Source organism: Culex quinquefasciatus, chromosome 3, assembly GCF_015732765.1.
Source record: "Culex quinquefasciatus strain JHB chromosome 3, VPISU_Cqui_1.0_pri_paternal, whole genome shotgun sequence".
Lineage (NCBI taxonomy): Eukaryota > Metazoa > Arthropoda > Insecta > Diptera > Culicidae > Culex > Culex quinquefasciatus.
The window spans coordinates 198492342-198507272 of record NC_051863.1 but is presented as its reverse complement, the minus strand read 5'-3'; the positions used below and the strand labels follow the sequence as shown (position 1 = coordinate 198507272).

At 40.2% G+C, this 14931-nt stretch overlaps 1 protein-coding gene across 2 annotated transcripts; it reads right to left on the bottom strand.

The window, feature by feature from the left end:
• Positions 1–12405: 12405 nt before the first annotated feature.
• LOC119770519 lies at positions 12406–13446 on the bottom strand. 2 transcript variants are annotated; one of them, XM_038265533.1, is made up of 3 exons: positions 12996–13446; positions 12688–12930; positions 12406–12612 (listed from the first exon to the last, which is right to left on the bottom strand). In XM_038265533.1, the coding sequence occupies exons 1-3, from the start codon at positions 13074–13076 to the stop codon at positions 12517–12519; spliced, it is 420 nt and encodes a 139-aa protein (XP_038121461.1). In that variant the 5' UTR covers positions 13077–13446; the 3' UTR covers positions 12406–12516. The 2 variants fall into 2 exon arrangements, with proteins under 2 accessions (XP_038121461.1, XP_038121460.1); XM_038265532.1 differs by having other exon boundaries at positions 12406–12930.
• Between the last annotated feature and the right edge of the window lie 1485 nt (positions 13447–14931).

Sequence of the window (14931 nt, the reverse complement as noted above, 5' to 3'; positions counted from 1 at the left end):
TCATCACCTCAAAAAGATTGAAAGTCTAAAATTCTTCACCAACTTCAAAAACAAACGTTATTTTTTGCATCTTCCTGAAATCCAATCATGAGCTCCAATTTAAGTCGTGTAGGTTACGAGCCTATCGTTTCTCAAATCGTCACCTCAAAAAGATTGAAAGTCTAAAATTCTTCACCAACTTCAAAAACAAACGATATTTTTTTTTTGCATCTTCCCTGAAATTCAATCATGAGCTCAAATTTAAGTCTTGTAGGTTACGAGCCTATCGTTTCTCAAATCATCACCTCAAAAGATTGAAAGTCTAAAATTCTTTACCAACTTCAAAAACAAACGATATTTTTGTTTTTTCATCTTCCCTGAAATCCAATCATGAGCTCAAATTTAAGTCGTGTAGGTTACGAGCCTATCGTTTCTCAAATCGTCACCTCAAAAAGATTGAAAGTCTAAAATTCTTCACCAACTTCAAAAACAAACGATATTTTTTTTTTGCATCTTCCCTGAAATTCAATCATGAGCTCAAATTTAAGTCGTGTAGGTTACGAGCCTATCGTTTCTCAAATCATCACCTCAAAAAGATTGAAAGTCTAAAATTCTTCACCAACTTTCAAAAACAAACGATATTTTTTTGCATCTTCCCTGAAATCCAATCATGAGCTCCAATTTAAGTCGTGTAGGTTACGAGCCTATCGTTTCTCAAATCATCACCTCAAAAAGATTGAATGTCTAAAATTCTTCACCAACTTCCAAAAACAAACGATATATTTTTTTGTATCTTCCCTGAAATTCAATCATGAGCTCAAATTTAAGTCGTGTAGGTTACGAGCCTATCGTTTCTCAAATCATCACCTCAAAAGATTGAATATCTAAAATTCTTCACCAACTTTCAAAAACAAACGATATTTTTTTTTGCATCTTCCCTGAAATCCAATCATGAGCTCCAATTTAAGTCGTGTAGGTTACGAGCCTATCGTTTCTCAAATCATCACCTCAAAAAGATTGAAAGTCTAAAATTCTTCACCAACTTTCAAAAACAAACGATATTTTTTTTGCATCTTCCCTGAAATCCAATTATGAGCTCAAATTTAAGTCGTGTAGGTTACGAGCATATCGTTTTATAATCATTTCTCCAAAAAGATTAAAAATATCTGAAATCTTTAACCAATTTGTCCAACAATAGGTTTGTTTCTTTATTATTTGTGTTTTACATCTTCCTTGAAATCCAATCATATACTCAAATTTAAGTCGTGTAGGTTACGAGCCTAACGTTTTTAAAACATCACCTCAAAAGATTCAATATCTGAAATCGTTAACCAATTTGTCCAACAATCGATAAATCCCAGTTTTGTAGCATCTTCCCTGAATTCGAATTATGAGCTCAAAATTTACCCATAAATTACGCTCAATTATTGCTGGAGCATCAAGCTCAATGTATACATAATTCTTCCTCTATCCTTCTACAGGGTTTAATCTCAAAGTATCCATAATCCACGCTTTACCCTCTGAAGAGACTCAAACAAAAATATGATAATAAACCAGCCGGTTTTTTTTTCGTGACGGCTTTCGCGGCACGCTCACTTCAACTGTTCTGGACTAATATTTGAACATGGCGTATCTCTAAACAAGTTTTTAAGAAAATGATTTCAGACTGCTTATTTTGTCGTTTTAAACCGAAACAAGGCAAAAACTAGATTTATTTAAACTATACGCCATTTTCAAAAGTTTGGCTAGATAATATCGAAGGCCGCCATCTTAGGCCCACTGGGCCCACAAAAAGAGGTACACTCAGTTTGTATGGGAGCTGTCAACATACTCCCGGGCTGTAATAAACGCTCTATCTCACTGGGGATTCAAGCTCGAAGTATCCATAATCCAAGCTCTACCCTCTCGGGGGACTCAGGCACACAAATGCAATAGTAAACGCTCTACCCTCACAGGGAACTCAAGCTACAAGTATCCATAATCCAAGCTCTACCCTCTCGGGGGACTCAAGCACAAATATGCATAATAAACGCTCTACCCTCACAGGGGACTCAAGCTCAAAGTATCCATAATGCAAGCTCTACCCTCTCGGGGGACTCAAGCACACATATGCATAATAAACGCTCTACTCTCACAGGGGACTCAAGCTCAAAGTATCCATAATTCAAGCTCTACCCTCTCGGGGGACTCAAGCACACATATGCATAATAAACGCTCTACCCTCACAGGTGACTCAAGCTACAAGTATCCATAATCCAAGCTCTACCCTCTCGGGGGACTCAAGCACACATATGCATAATAAACGCTCTACCCTCACAGGTGACTCAAGCTCAAAGTATCCATAATGCAAGCTCTACCCTCTCGGAGGACTCAAGCACACATATGCATAATAAACGCTCTACCCTCACAGGTGACTCAAGCTCAAAGTATCCATAATGCAAGCTCTACCCTCTCGGAGGACTCAAGCACACATATGCATAATAAACGCTCTACCCTCACAGGTGACTCAAGCTCAAAGTATCCATAATCCAAGCTCTACCCTCTGTGGGGACTCAAGCACACATATGCATAATAAACGCTATACTCTCACAGGGGACTCAAGCTCAAAGTATCCATAATGCAAGCTCTACCCTCTCGGGGGACTCAAGCACACATATGCATAATAAACGCTCTACTCTCACAGGGGACTCAAGCTCAAAGTATCCATAATGCAAGCTCTACCCTCTCGGGGGACTCAAGCACACATATGCATAATAAACGCTCTACCCTCACAGGGGACTCAAGCTCAAAGTATCCATAATGCAAGCTCTACCCTCTCGGGGGACTCAAGCACACATATGCATAATAAACGCTCTACCCTCACAGGGGACTCAAGCTACAAGTATCCATAATCCAAGCTCTACCCTCTCGGGGGACTCAAGCACACATATGCATAATAAACGCTCTACCCTCACAGGTGACTCAAGCTACAAGTATCCATAATCCAAGCTCTACCCTCTCGGGGGACTCAAGCACACATATGCATAATAAACGCTCTACCCTCACAGGTGACTCAAGCTCAAAGTATCCATAATGCAAGCTCTACCCTCTCGGAGGACTCAAGCACACATATGCATAATAAACGCTCTACCCTCACAGGTGACTCAAGCTCAAAGTATCCATAATGCAAGCTCTACCCTCTCGGAGGACTCAAGCACACATATGCATAATAAACGCTCTACCCTCACAGGTGACTCAAGCTCAAAGTATCCATAATCCAAGCTCTACCCTCTCGGGGGACTCAAGCACACATATGCATAATAAACGCTCTACTCTCACAGGGGACTCAAGCTCAAAGTATCCATAATTCAAGCTCTACCCTCTCGGGGGACTCAAGCACACATATGCATAATAAACGCTCTACCCTCACAGGTGACTCAAGCTACAAGTATCCATAATCCAAGCTCTACCCTCTCGGGGGACTCAAGCACACATATGCATAATAAACGCTCTACCCTCACAGGTGACTCAAGCTCAAAGTATCCATAATGCAAGCTCTACCCTCTCGGAGGACTCAAGCACACATATGCATAATAAACGCTCTACCCTCACAGGTGACTCAAGCTCAAAGTATCCATAATGCAAGCTCTACCCTCTCGGAGGACTCAAGCACACATATGCATAATAAACGCTCTACCCTCACAGGTGACTCAAGCTCAAAGTATCCATAATCCAAGCTCTACCCTCTCGGGGGACTCAAGCACACATATGCATAATAAACGCTCTACTCTCACAGGGGACTCAAGCTCAAAGTATCCATAATTCAAGCTCTACCCTCTCGGGGGACTCAAGCACACATATGCATAATAAACGCTCTACTCTCACAGGTGACTCAAGCTCAAAGTATCCATAATCCAAGCTCTACCCTCTCGGGGGACTCAAGCACACATATGCATAATAAACGCTCTACTCTCACAGGGGACTCAAGCTCAAAGTATCCATAATCCAAGCTCTACCCTCTCGGGGGACTCAAGCACACATATGCATAATAAACGCTCTACTCTCACAGGGGACTCAAGCTCAAAGTATCCATAATTCAAGCTCTACCCTCTCGGGGGACTCAAGCACACATATGCATAATAAACGCTCTACCCTCACAGGGGACTCAAGCTCAAAGTATCCATAATGCAAGCTCTACCCTCTCGGGGGACTCAAGCACACATATGCATAATAAACGCTCTACCCTCACAGGGGACTCAAGCTACAAGTATCCATAATCCAAGCTCTACCCTCTCGGGGGACTCAAGCACACATATGCATAATAAACGCTCTACCCTCACAGGTGACTCAAGCTCAAAGTATCCATAATGCAAGCTCTACCCTCTCGGGGGACTCAAGCACACATATGCATAATAAACGCTCTACCCTCACAGGGGACTCAAGCTACAAGTATCCATAATCCAAGCTCTACCCTCTCGGGGGACTCAAGCACACATATGCATAATAAACGCTCTACCCTCACAGGGGACTCAAGCTCAAAGTATCCATAATGCAAGCTCTACCCTCTCGGGGGACTCAAGCACACATATGCATAATAAACGCTCTACCCTCACAGGTGACTCAAGCTCAAAGTATCCATAATGCAAGCTCTACCCTCTCGGAGGACTCAAGCACACATATGCATAATAAACGCTCTACCCTCACAGGTGACTCAAGCTCAAAGTATCCATAATGCAAGCTCTACCCTCTCGGGGGACTCAAGCACACATATGCATAATAAACGCTCTACCCTCACAGGGGACTCAAGCTCAAAGTATCCATAATGCAAGCTCTACCCTTTCGAGGGACTCAAGCTCAAATATGCATAATAAACGCTCTACCCTCACAGTAGACTCAAGCTCAAGGATGCGAATCATCACTTACAAACGCATCAATTTGTGATCGGCATCCTGCGTTGGTATAAATTTCTCCATCGCTTTCTAACACAAGATGAAAGAGCACATAACAGTCAACAATGATGAACCAAAATAACCATCAGACACACGCATAGACATGATCTGTCACTGTCTGTTTGTCTCTTTTACGCTCATCCTAGCTAATGCGACAAAGCAAGACAGCACGTACCACACGAGCATCGCAGGTAACTAGATAGCAAATTAGGCAACGTTGCAAAGAGAAGAGCTCTTCCTACGATAGTCGTTTACTTGTTTTGGCAGATTGCTCATCTCTCTCAGAGCAAGTCGAGAGGTTCCATTGAAATGATGATCCCATCTATGAGTTGGTAGCATCCCTACTCAAGCTCAAAGCATAGAGAAAAAAAAATCAAATGGATCGCTTTACAACATGGCCTTGGCGGTCTTTATTAAAAGATTGCAAGTGTGGAACTTGCAGTCCGAAGGCTTAAAACGATCAGGCAATCCAAACCATTTTTTACACTCACGCTCTCATCCTCCCCGGGATTCGATTTGACGACCCTTGGATTGTGAGTGTCCCTGCCGACCAGCGTGGGTTGGATAACCTAACGACCTGAATTTTGAAGTTAGGCCGGGGCCAAATCTGTTCTTGATAAATCCCACCACTACACCACCGGATCCGTCCCAAACTCAATAATTCGTCTACCCTTCCAGGGACTCGAGCTCAAAGTACACTAGCAGTAACAAGTAGGACTTATTATAATTTGATTTATTTTTCTTGAGTTTTGTTGTTTCATTATTTTTTTTTGATTTACTTCACTTTCTTGACACTCCCTGTTATTGAGGATTTTTCATTATTGCATTTCCTTCGATCTCAATTAACAATTATTATTCAACCCAAATCAATCAAGTACACTTTTTATAATTAATAGAAATATCATCATTCTTAGTTTCTTAGTAGAAGTAAAACATTTATTCGACAAATTAGTATACACTTCAAATTCATTTGTATATTTCATGTTATGCACACAGCACAAAACCGAAGTTTGCATCCCTTGCATTGCACGAAAATTCTGTTCATAATGCACCTTTAAGTCGTTTTTTTTTAAATCGTTTCCACCGCTACAAAACAGTAAAGTATTGTCCTTTTTAGAATTATCCTTACATGATTTGGTATACTTAATTTTTGTCGTCACTGTGTCGACTCAACTAGTTCAAAGATTGTTCACATTTCATACTTCATACTTTATAACCAACTTAAATCATAAAGAATAAGAAACTTTTTCTAACATTACTAACGTAAAAAAATATGTTGTTGTATTTAAATAACTTCAACTTCAAATCAATCCAATGCCAGAACTCTCACCATTAGCAGTTCAACACCATTTGATTAAACAACAATGACTCATTTTTTTATTTAAAATTATTCTCTTATATATACTCAAAACAAAACATACCGACACCACAACGAAATACATTAGTTCTGTTAAGAAACAACAATAAAACTCAACAACTGTATTTTTATACAAGATCCTTCCATTACAGCACTGGTTCTACAAAAAATAAAATGTTTGCCTAACATCGGGCTGACATCGGTCCGACAGTAGAGCATTCTCTATACGGGGACCAACACTCGAGTCGGCCCCACATCGACCAAAAGTTGTACTACCTTACCTTAGCGGGAAAAAATCGAACGAAAACGCTGCAGCCACGGCGTTTCTTTGTGTGTGTGAAACCAATCAAACGGGACACCGCGGCCGACTGCAGCCATGACGTTTCTTTCTACACCAAAATATTTACGATCGAATGCCGGAAAACACGACAAAGTTACCATCAATCAAACAACAAAAATTTCACCGCTGCAGCTTTCTGTGCTCTGCCTTTAACAGAGGACGCCGACGCCATCATGGTTTGCAAACACTTCACAACAGCCAGACTTTGAATAAAAATAATCACTAAAATCACTAAGAACAACAAAACTTATTAATATCTTGATAAAGTATCGCGGAGGAGCGCTGATTGCGCCATTGTCGTGACTTGAGCGGTATTCACTCCAAATTGTCGGAAAATCTTCCGTTTCGGATAAGAAACACAAACGCGTCTTTTCTGGCCAAAGCAAAACACACGACTGATTTATTTCTTGTTTGCTCACACATACATCTTCAACTTCTCTCTCGGCTGACCTGATCTCTCTTATTTCGCTAACTCTCTCTCTCTCACTCTTCTCTACCACACTCATTCACTACAATGTTAACATTATGTTGAGAATAAAATTGCCACTGAATTCGCTTTGTAAATGCCGGCCCCGATACTCTTCAAGGGTGTTCCCCTTAGGAACTGGGAAAGATTTACTTTTTACTTAGCAAATCGATGCCTCTGTGCTCTCTTGTATTAAGCTAGCTGGTTTTCCTATGTAGTGTAGCATAAGAGATCACAGAGGCATCGAAATGTGAACATTGAGTGTATCTCGCTTACTCCGATGGTCATTGACAATAGATGATAGGGGATACACTCATTAGGACCCTATTCGCCCCATGTGTCCCGATTTGCCCCAGATTACTGTAGTTGTTTTACCCAGCATTTGATTTTGATTAAAAAGTAGTCTTCTTTGGGTTATCCAATTTTGAATACCACGGCACAGCTCTATATATCGATCATCGACTTCCATTTCACAAGTATTTTGGATCACCCTGTGCATTTGAATATGAAAACAAAAACAAATTAAGAAAAAAGTGAGGTTATTAAAATCGGCTAAATTCTTAAGTGCTCGTAACTTTCGATAGGTAAGTCCGATCACTTTTTTTGATCCACCTAAAAGGTCTTCTCATGTGCTTTCTAAAAATATATAGTATGTGAAGGTTTCTTGAAAAAACCACCCTTTTACCATAATTTTATGTTTATATGTAACAGTTTTTAACATAACTTTTAAAATACTTAGTCAAACTTATTGGTTTTAAATAGCAACGTAGGGGACCTTAAGACGGATCGATTAAAACCATTCCGGCCAAAATCGGTTGAGCCTGTGACGAGATATTCCAGTGACATTGATTTGGTACACATGTCTACATACAGCCAAACACACAGACATTTGCTCAGCTGGTGATTCTGAGTCGATATGTACAAATGAAGGTAGGTCTAGGAGGTCTAATTAAAAAGTTCATTTTCCGAGTGATTTTATAGCCTTTCCTCAGTAAGGTGAGGAAGGCAAAACGGGTCTAGAAAACCTTCAGAAGAAGTCCGATTCAGACCAAGAATCGTTTAGCAAGGATCGCGGCTATGAAACACAGTAAGTAGCGAGTTGGTTTGACGATGTGGTCTATATTGAAGTGACGTGACACCCCAAGGATGTCCCCGCCGGAAGTGGGAGACATGGCAGCTGATGACTAGGCCACCCCGCGACACCATCCTGCCTTCTCAATCTTTGCATAGCTTCAATGGTTACGGAGGCGATGATTTTGTACGGCATTCCTCCGAAACCTCCCTACACTAACTTTTTGTCCTGCAACTGCTCGACCCAGAATCCCCGGATGTCCCAAGAACCGGTAAATTATGGACCTTCATGTCTAGATTGTGAAACCAGACCAGATCCGATACTACAATAATTGAAATTAAAAAGTAATGTATTTAGGATCATACAAATCTGTGTTTGTTGTGGAATTGTGGTCAGAGACATCAGAAACATACATTTTGATCCATTTTGAGGATTGTCAGGTTAAAATTTACAAAATTGTAACGAAAATTTTGTGTTTCTAAATATACGTCGGAACTTGCAGAAAATACTACATTCGCCCCTCGTGATTGGGTGAAAACACAAGGGCGGAAACTCAATTTGGTTTGTTTTGATTGATGTTGTTGATTAGCCCTTTTGTTTTTTGCTTGTAAAACTACGTAGTTTCGGAATTTTGAGATGTTGGAGGGTGTTTTAGAATCAGTTTTGTTCGCTTTACATGATTCTGACGAAAACTCAGTTTGTTTACATCTGAAGGATTCGCCCTTTTGAAAAGTTGTTACTGAACTGCTCAATGCAAACTTTGGAGAAAACCCTGAAATTTCCGAATACCCTTTCATCAATCCTTCAACTTTTGATATGTTGTTCAGGGTGCATGACCGTCCTACCAAAATCTAGATCGAGTCTGTTTGCAACCTGCTCGCTGCTGGATTAACTTATCCGAATCGAAATGGACCTGCGGCGTGACATTTCCAAAACCGCCCCCTTGCCTTGGCCAGAGTGTATTTTTTCCTCCCGACAGAGAAAAACTCTTTCGCCTTGTTTTGAGGTTAAAAATATCACGTTTCATTCCAATCAATTTGTTTTCGGCTCGACCCGAAACCTTCAACACCAGGAAGGCCAACGTGTAACACCATGCTTACATGGGTTGGATTCGTTTTTTTTTGGGAAAAAAAAAGATTTTTTGGACAACGGAGGCCACCCTCTGTTTACCCCGGGTAAACTTTGTCGACAAAGAAGTGAAAAATTCCCCGCTTCGGGATGCACGGTAACACACATTCCATCGTAACGCCCCACCCAGCACCACAAGCTGCACAAAACCACGTGGCACGTGAAGAAGGTTTGGCGGCTACGGCGAGTGTCGAACAGCCAATATTGGCTGGAGATGAATCCGGACTGGTACCTACATGGGAAGCCTCTCGGATTTATGTGAAATGGGATCCGCTGTAGCTCGGCTCCTGCCAAATGAAACTCCAGGATGAGGCTGCTCCACTAGATGGAAAAACAAATCCTTGATTTACATGCGAGTAAATCACGTTGGAACGGATTTTGGGAGACGTTTTGGGGGCTCTGATATTTGTAACGAAACAAGACATAAAAGAATTGAACTGGTTCTTAAATTGATTTTTTAATGATTCATGAAGCAAGCATTTTTGAAAGTTTCAATTTAATTAAAGTCGAAGTAACTAGTAACATCACCCAATAGCAAGCTAAGATGCTAACACGCTGTGGGATGACGAAAATAGCCCTGCCCACATAGTTGCATTTCAATTTCGCCAGAGATACGATCGGTAGTTAGAGGGAAAAGTGCAACCAGTGCTACTTTCTCGACGCATCGTCATCTCCGCTGCTTTCAGTTCAAATTGAAAAACCAACCATGACCCGCCGTGGCAAGAGGAACTTGGACATTGAGAAAAATTAATTAAAAAAAATCCACTCGCCTTCTCGCTGGGCTACAGTTCCACGTGGCAGCGCATTGGTGCTTCTTTTATGATACGAAAAAGTTTTCTTTTATGACTGCCATAAAATATGTTTTAAAATTAACTCCTACACCTCTGCTCTAGTTGCCTAGGAGGCAGGGCTGAAGCCCATTTTACTCTCTTTTTCCCTGGGGAATGGAGGGTCGAAACATGTCACGAAATGATGGGTGGGGGATAAGGAGGTAGAGACCACTTGGCTTAGCTTAGGAGGGGGTGAACGAATAGGGTGATCGGAAGAATTGGTAGTGAAAAAATATTGTAATGTTGGATCTTAAACGTTACTATAAACACATTTAGAAATATTTTAATATTTCAAAATTATATTCATCAAAAAGCGCAAAAAAACTCACCAGCTTCATTTTTTAAATTTAAAATTGAATCAATAGTTTCCGAGATATCGTGACTAGAAAAATGAAGGCGTGATCAATCAGGTGACATTAAGATAAAATTATTTTCACAAAATTTGTATTTAGGTGGCTGTATCTTAGCAACCATCTCAGCAAACATTTATCCGTTAAATCATGTCAAAAAGCAAATTGTAGGAAAGATTCTTATTCTTTCGAAAATGTGTTTACAGGGATGTTTTCCTTTACATTGATTTTTTTTAAGTTCACAAAAAAGATCATTAAAAAAACAATATAAAAAACCTTTAACATCAAAACGTTGCACTTTATCAAAAAATGGGTAACATTATTTTCAAGTGCAAGTTTTTGACTTTCCATCTTAAAATTGAAATTTGTTTCACAATATTTAATTTTTTCCAGAATTGAATACAACTATTCCAAATACTTGGTGTCTAAATAAGTGAGAGAAGAGCTTGAATATGGGACTTTTTTTAGAATCTCGCTAAATAAACTAAAAACTGTTCCTTGAATTTTTCTTGGACTCTGGGCCTAGTATGAGTAAAATGTGAGTAAAACGTTACTTAATCCACCTTTAGGTGGTTGGTGCCTTCCTCGCATTCATAAAGTGAATACACTACACAGCCTCAAAAAAGTGTATAAATAACACTTATTTTCAAAATATCTGAGATCCGGCCTCAAAAAAAGTGTATAAAAAAACACTAAAGTACTAACATTACACTAACTTTTGATAGGGTTGTCAGATCTTCAATCTTGTGGGCTTGTTGGACAGGGCTTTTGATTACCTATCTAACGATGGGTCGCATGATAGATCCGAGATAAAAATGTGTATAAATAACGCTTAAGTGCTCATAACTTTTGATGGGGTTGTCAGATCTTCAATCTTTTGAACGAATTGGAAAGGTCTTTCAAATACCTTTCTACCAATATATAGCATGACGGGGTTTCTTACAAAAACCACCCTTTTTACAATCTTCCAAAGTTTAGCTAAACATTTTTTTAAGCATAACTTTTGAAGTACTTTTGTAAACCTAATAATATTAACTAGGGTTTTGTGGGACCCCAAGACGGATCGAATGAGACCAAAACGGTCCAAATCGGTTCAGCTAATCCGGAGATAATCGTGTGCATATTTTTCAGAGCACGGACTTACAAACATACACACGCACAGACATTTGTTCAGAATTTGATTCTGTGTCGATAGGTATAGAGTTAGGGAAATTCCAGCATGCCTCTAATGTTGCCATATCAGCACTTTGACATTCAATTACAGCTCATTAAAAGCGTTTTCAGCTGAAATCGAGTTATAAATAGCTCAACAAGAAGTGAGCAAGCAAGTTTCTATCAAAAGTTTTGCAAAATAAGTTGTTTAAATAGTGAAAATCAGCAAATTGGATGGAATTAGGAGCGAGTGATTAACCTGCCAAAGATACGAGAATTTTCCCCTATCTAAGCCCGATCTCACGCACACTAGCTTACCATTTGTTTTTGCTGGCGACCACAAAATTTAACCTAAAAATCCATGTGTACGTACACGCAATACATGCGCACGTAGATAGCTCTATACGTGAAGGTAGGTCTACGAGGTCGAATAAAGAAGTTAATTTTTCGAGTGATTTTATAGCCTTTCCTCATTGAGGTGAGGAAAGCAAAAGAGTTTTAAAATGCATTTTACACTAGTTCAGTTGTTTTGTAATCATTTTTTAAAAAAATGTAAGATTTGACGAAAACCAAAATTTGAGCGAAAAAAAAACTTGTTGCGGTATTGTACATCGAAAAATTACAAAAATTCAAAAGATTTTTGAATAAACCTTAAAATCCTAAAAATGATTCTAAACGCAGGGGAAGACATTTTAAATAAATTTCAGTTGATTAAACTTGTTTTTCCATTGAAATTTTGCAGTTTTTGGGACAATATTTTTCGGCATCTGATTTTGGGGTTTATTGTGAGGGAAGGGGGTGGGTTTGCGTTTCGGACGTACTTGTACTTGTAGGGCTTCCTTTCAAACAGCTGTTCCAGGTGAAGTTATGCGAACCTCAAGTCTTGCAGGTGCTCGATGATCAGTCTGGGATTTTTACCGGCAGTCGAATCCAGGTCGTGGATTTTGCTTGTCATCGAGTAGACCGGCAGGTTGCGTATGAACGAACGTAATTCGGACGATGCTTTTGTCCTGCGGGATATGCGGCCAGTAGTTAACGTCAATCAACCCTAGGGACGAACCGTCGTCCGAGGTATCGATACAAACCAGATCTCCAATCTCACCACGGCACTGATCAGTGCGTGACGAGATAATCGGAATAATTCCAACCTCGTCGAACTTGTCATCCGCTTCACCCAGCATGCCCAACAAGAAAGCCGGTGGCTGAACGATTTGCACCAGCTCACGGCAATCAATTTCCGCTGCGTTCTTTATCCGAATCCGGATCCGAGGCAGGCCTCGTTGCCATACAATCAGGCGGACCTTGAGCAAATTCTTCGACGGGACGGTCTAAAACAGAGGGAAGAGGGTGGTCATTACAAACCTAAAAACAAGTTAAAGTGATCCGGCCAGACCTTTTCCAGCACCACAACCCGGTAGCAGTTATTGTAGGTGCTGCGTAGATGCTTTTCCGCGTAGATGCTAAATCTCGCCATACTGGACACAGCTGGTTGGTGTCGTTCAGCTACTTGTCGCAATCCGCTTCGCCGAGCAAAAACTTCCGTTGATCTCCTTGTCCACCACTCAAGTCGTTGTCAAACTTTGTTTATTTCCATTTTGAAAACACAGGGTGATTCTGATAAAAAAATGACAGACGATGCAGACGATGATCGACCAACAGAGCTGTGCCATTCTGTTCTATCCCAGTCAAGGCGTTCTGTCAGGATTCGGGCAAAGTTCTAACCCGGTGGTTGGTCACTTTTTCGTTTGACACTTTTTTAGTTTGTACCCCGTTGGTTGGTCAAAGTCAAACTAAAAATTGACGAACTGTCACTTTTTACACGGCGCTCACGCACATTATCAAAACAAACGTTTGGTAGTGTGTGTGAACTCCGTGTAAAAGGGGTGTCAAACTAAAACGTGACCCCGTTCGTTTGACAACAGTTGGTTTTAGATTTTTAGAACTGGCGGAAATGAAACTAGAACACGGTGCTCGCAACGCGCTGATCTAAATATTGTTTCAAAAAAAAATGCTTTTAATTGTGTGCGTATGATTATCAACACAGCATCACAGTGTGTGTGTAAGAATACGAGGATATCTTTATATATCTGATTTTTTTTTGAAACTGAGTTCTATTCCAGTTCCAAATCGTCTGACGTTTGAAACAAACTCGTCGAGCAGTTTTATTCCGGTTTCAAAATACTGCTCGAAAAATAAAACTGCAACTCCGCGTTGCGGGTGGTCTGTTTCAGTTCTATTTGAAAAATGAAACAGCTAGAACAAAGTAGAGCCGCGTTGCAACCAGTCTAATAAAATCGGTGTGCCTAGGGAGCATTCTTTAATTACGTAACGCAAAAAATCGGATTTTTTAGACCCCCCTCTCGTAACAAAATTTCCATACAAATCTTTAAAAAATTGAATGGAGCGTGACACGGCCTCCGACCCCCCCTCCGCCCCAACTGCGTTACGTAATAAAAGAACGCTCCCCTAGTTGAATATACCATAAATAGTGTTCACTACAAGGTTCACTATTGTGGATTTAACTCGTAGCTGGATTTTCTGGCATCTTCTCACGGTCATTGGAAACGGTCGTGGATAGACCTAGGGGTTTCCAGCTGGAGTGAAAAAAATCAATTGATAGGAAAATTATGGATTAAAATTTTGCTTTTTTATCACTTCTCTGACATCAGGAATAATTGAGTACTAAAGCCCTATGTAATTTTTTATGTACAACGGTAAAAATCACGATTAAAAACCATTTCTGATCACTTTTTTTAATTTTAATCCGAATTTTTTTTTGACAAGACAACATTTTTTCGATGGATCAACTATGGTCCACTTGGAACGAGCTGTCAAGTAGGAGCTTTTCTGTCAAGAAGGACGAAGTTAATTTTCCAAAATTGATTTAAAAATCAATTTTAAACTCTATGTGGTCGTTCAAAGGGTCATTGTACTCAGAAAAATAAGCATTATCGCTGTAAACAATAATATCAGCAATCTAAGCCTCATTTTAGGACCCAATTGTTTGAACATGCCCGCAATTTTTTTATTCGGTCGGAAAAATATTAAATTTCTTGAAAAAACTTTCATTTTTAATCACATGATCACCCCTAATTCTGGCTCGATGCCGCCATCATGCGACCGCGTGCTCCGTTTGTTTGTCAACAAAGCTGCATCTGGATGGTGAGACGAAATGAGGGGGGAAGAGATTTTGACATTTTTCTGCCCGCATCTGGCCCGCCGCCTATTTCGTCGGTCAGTGAGCCGCCGGTCGTTTCCAGTGACCGAGTCCAGCTAGGTACTGATCGTACAATATATGGGAAATTAGCTGTTAGGCACACTGATTTATT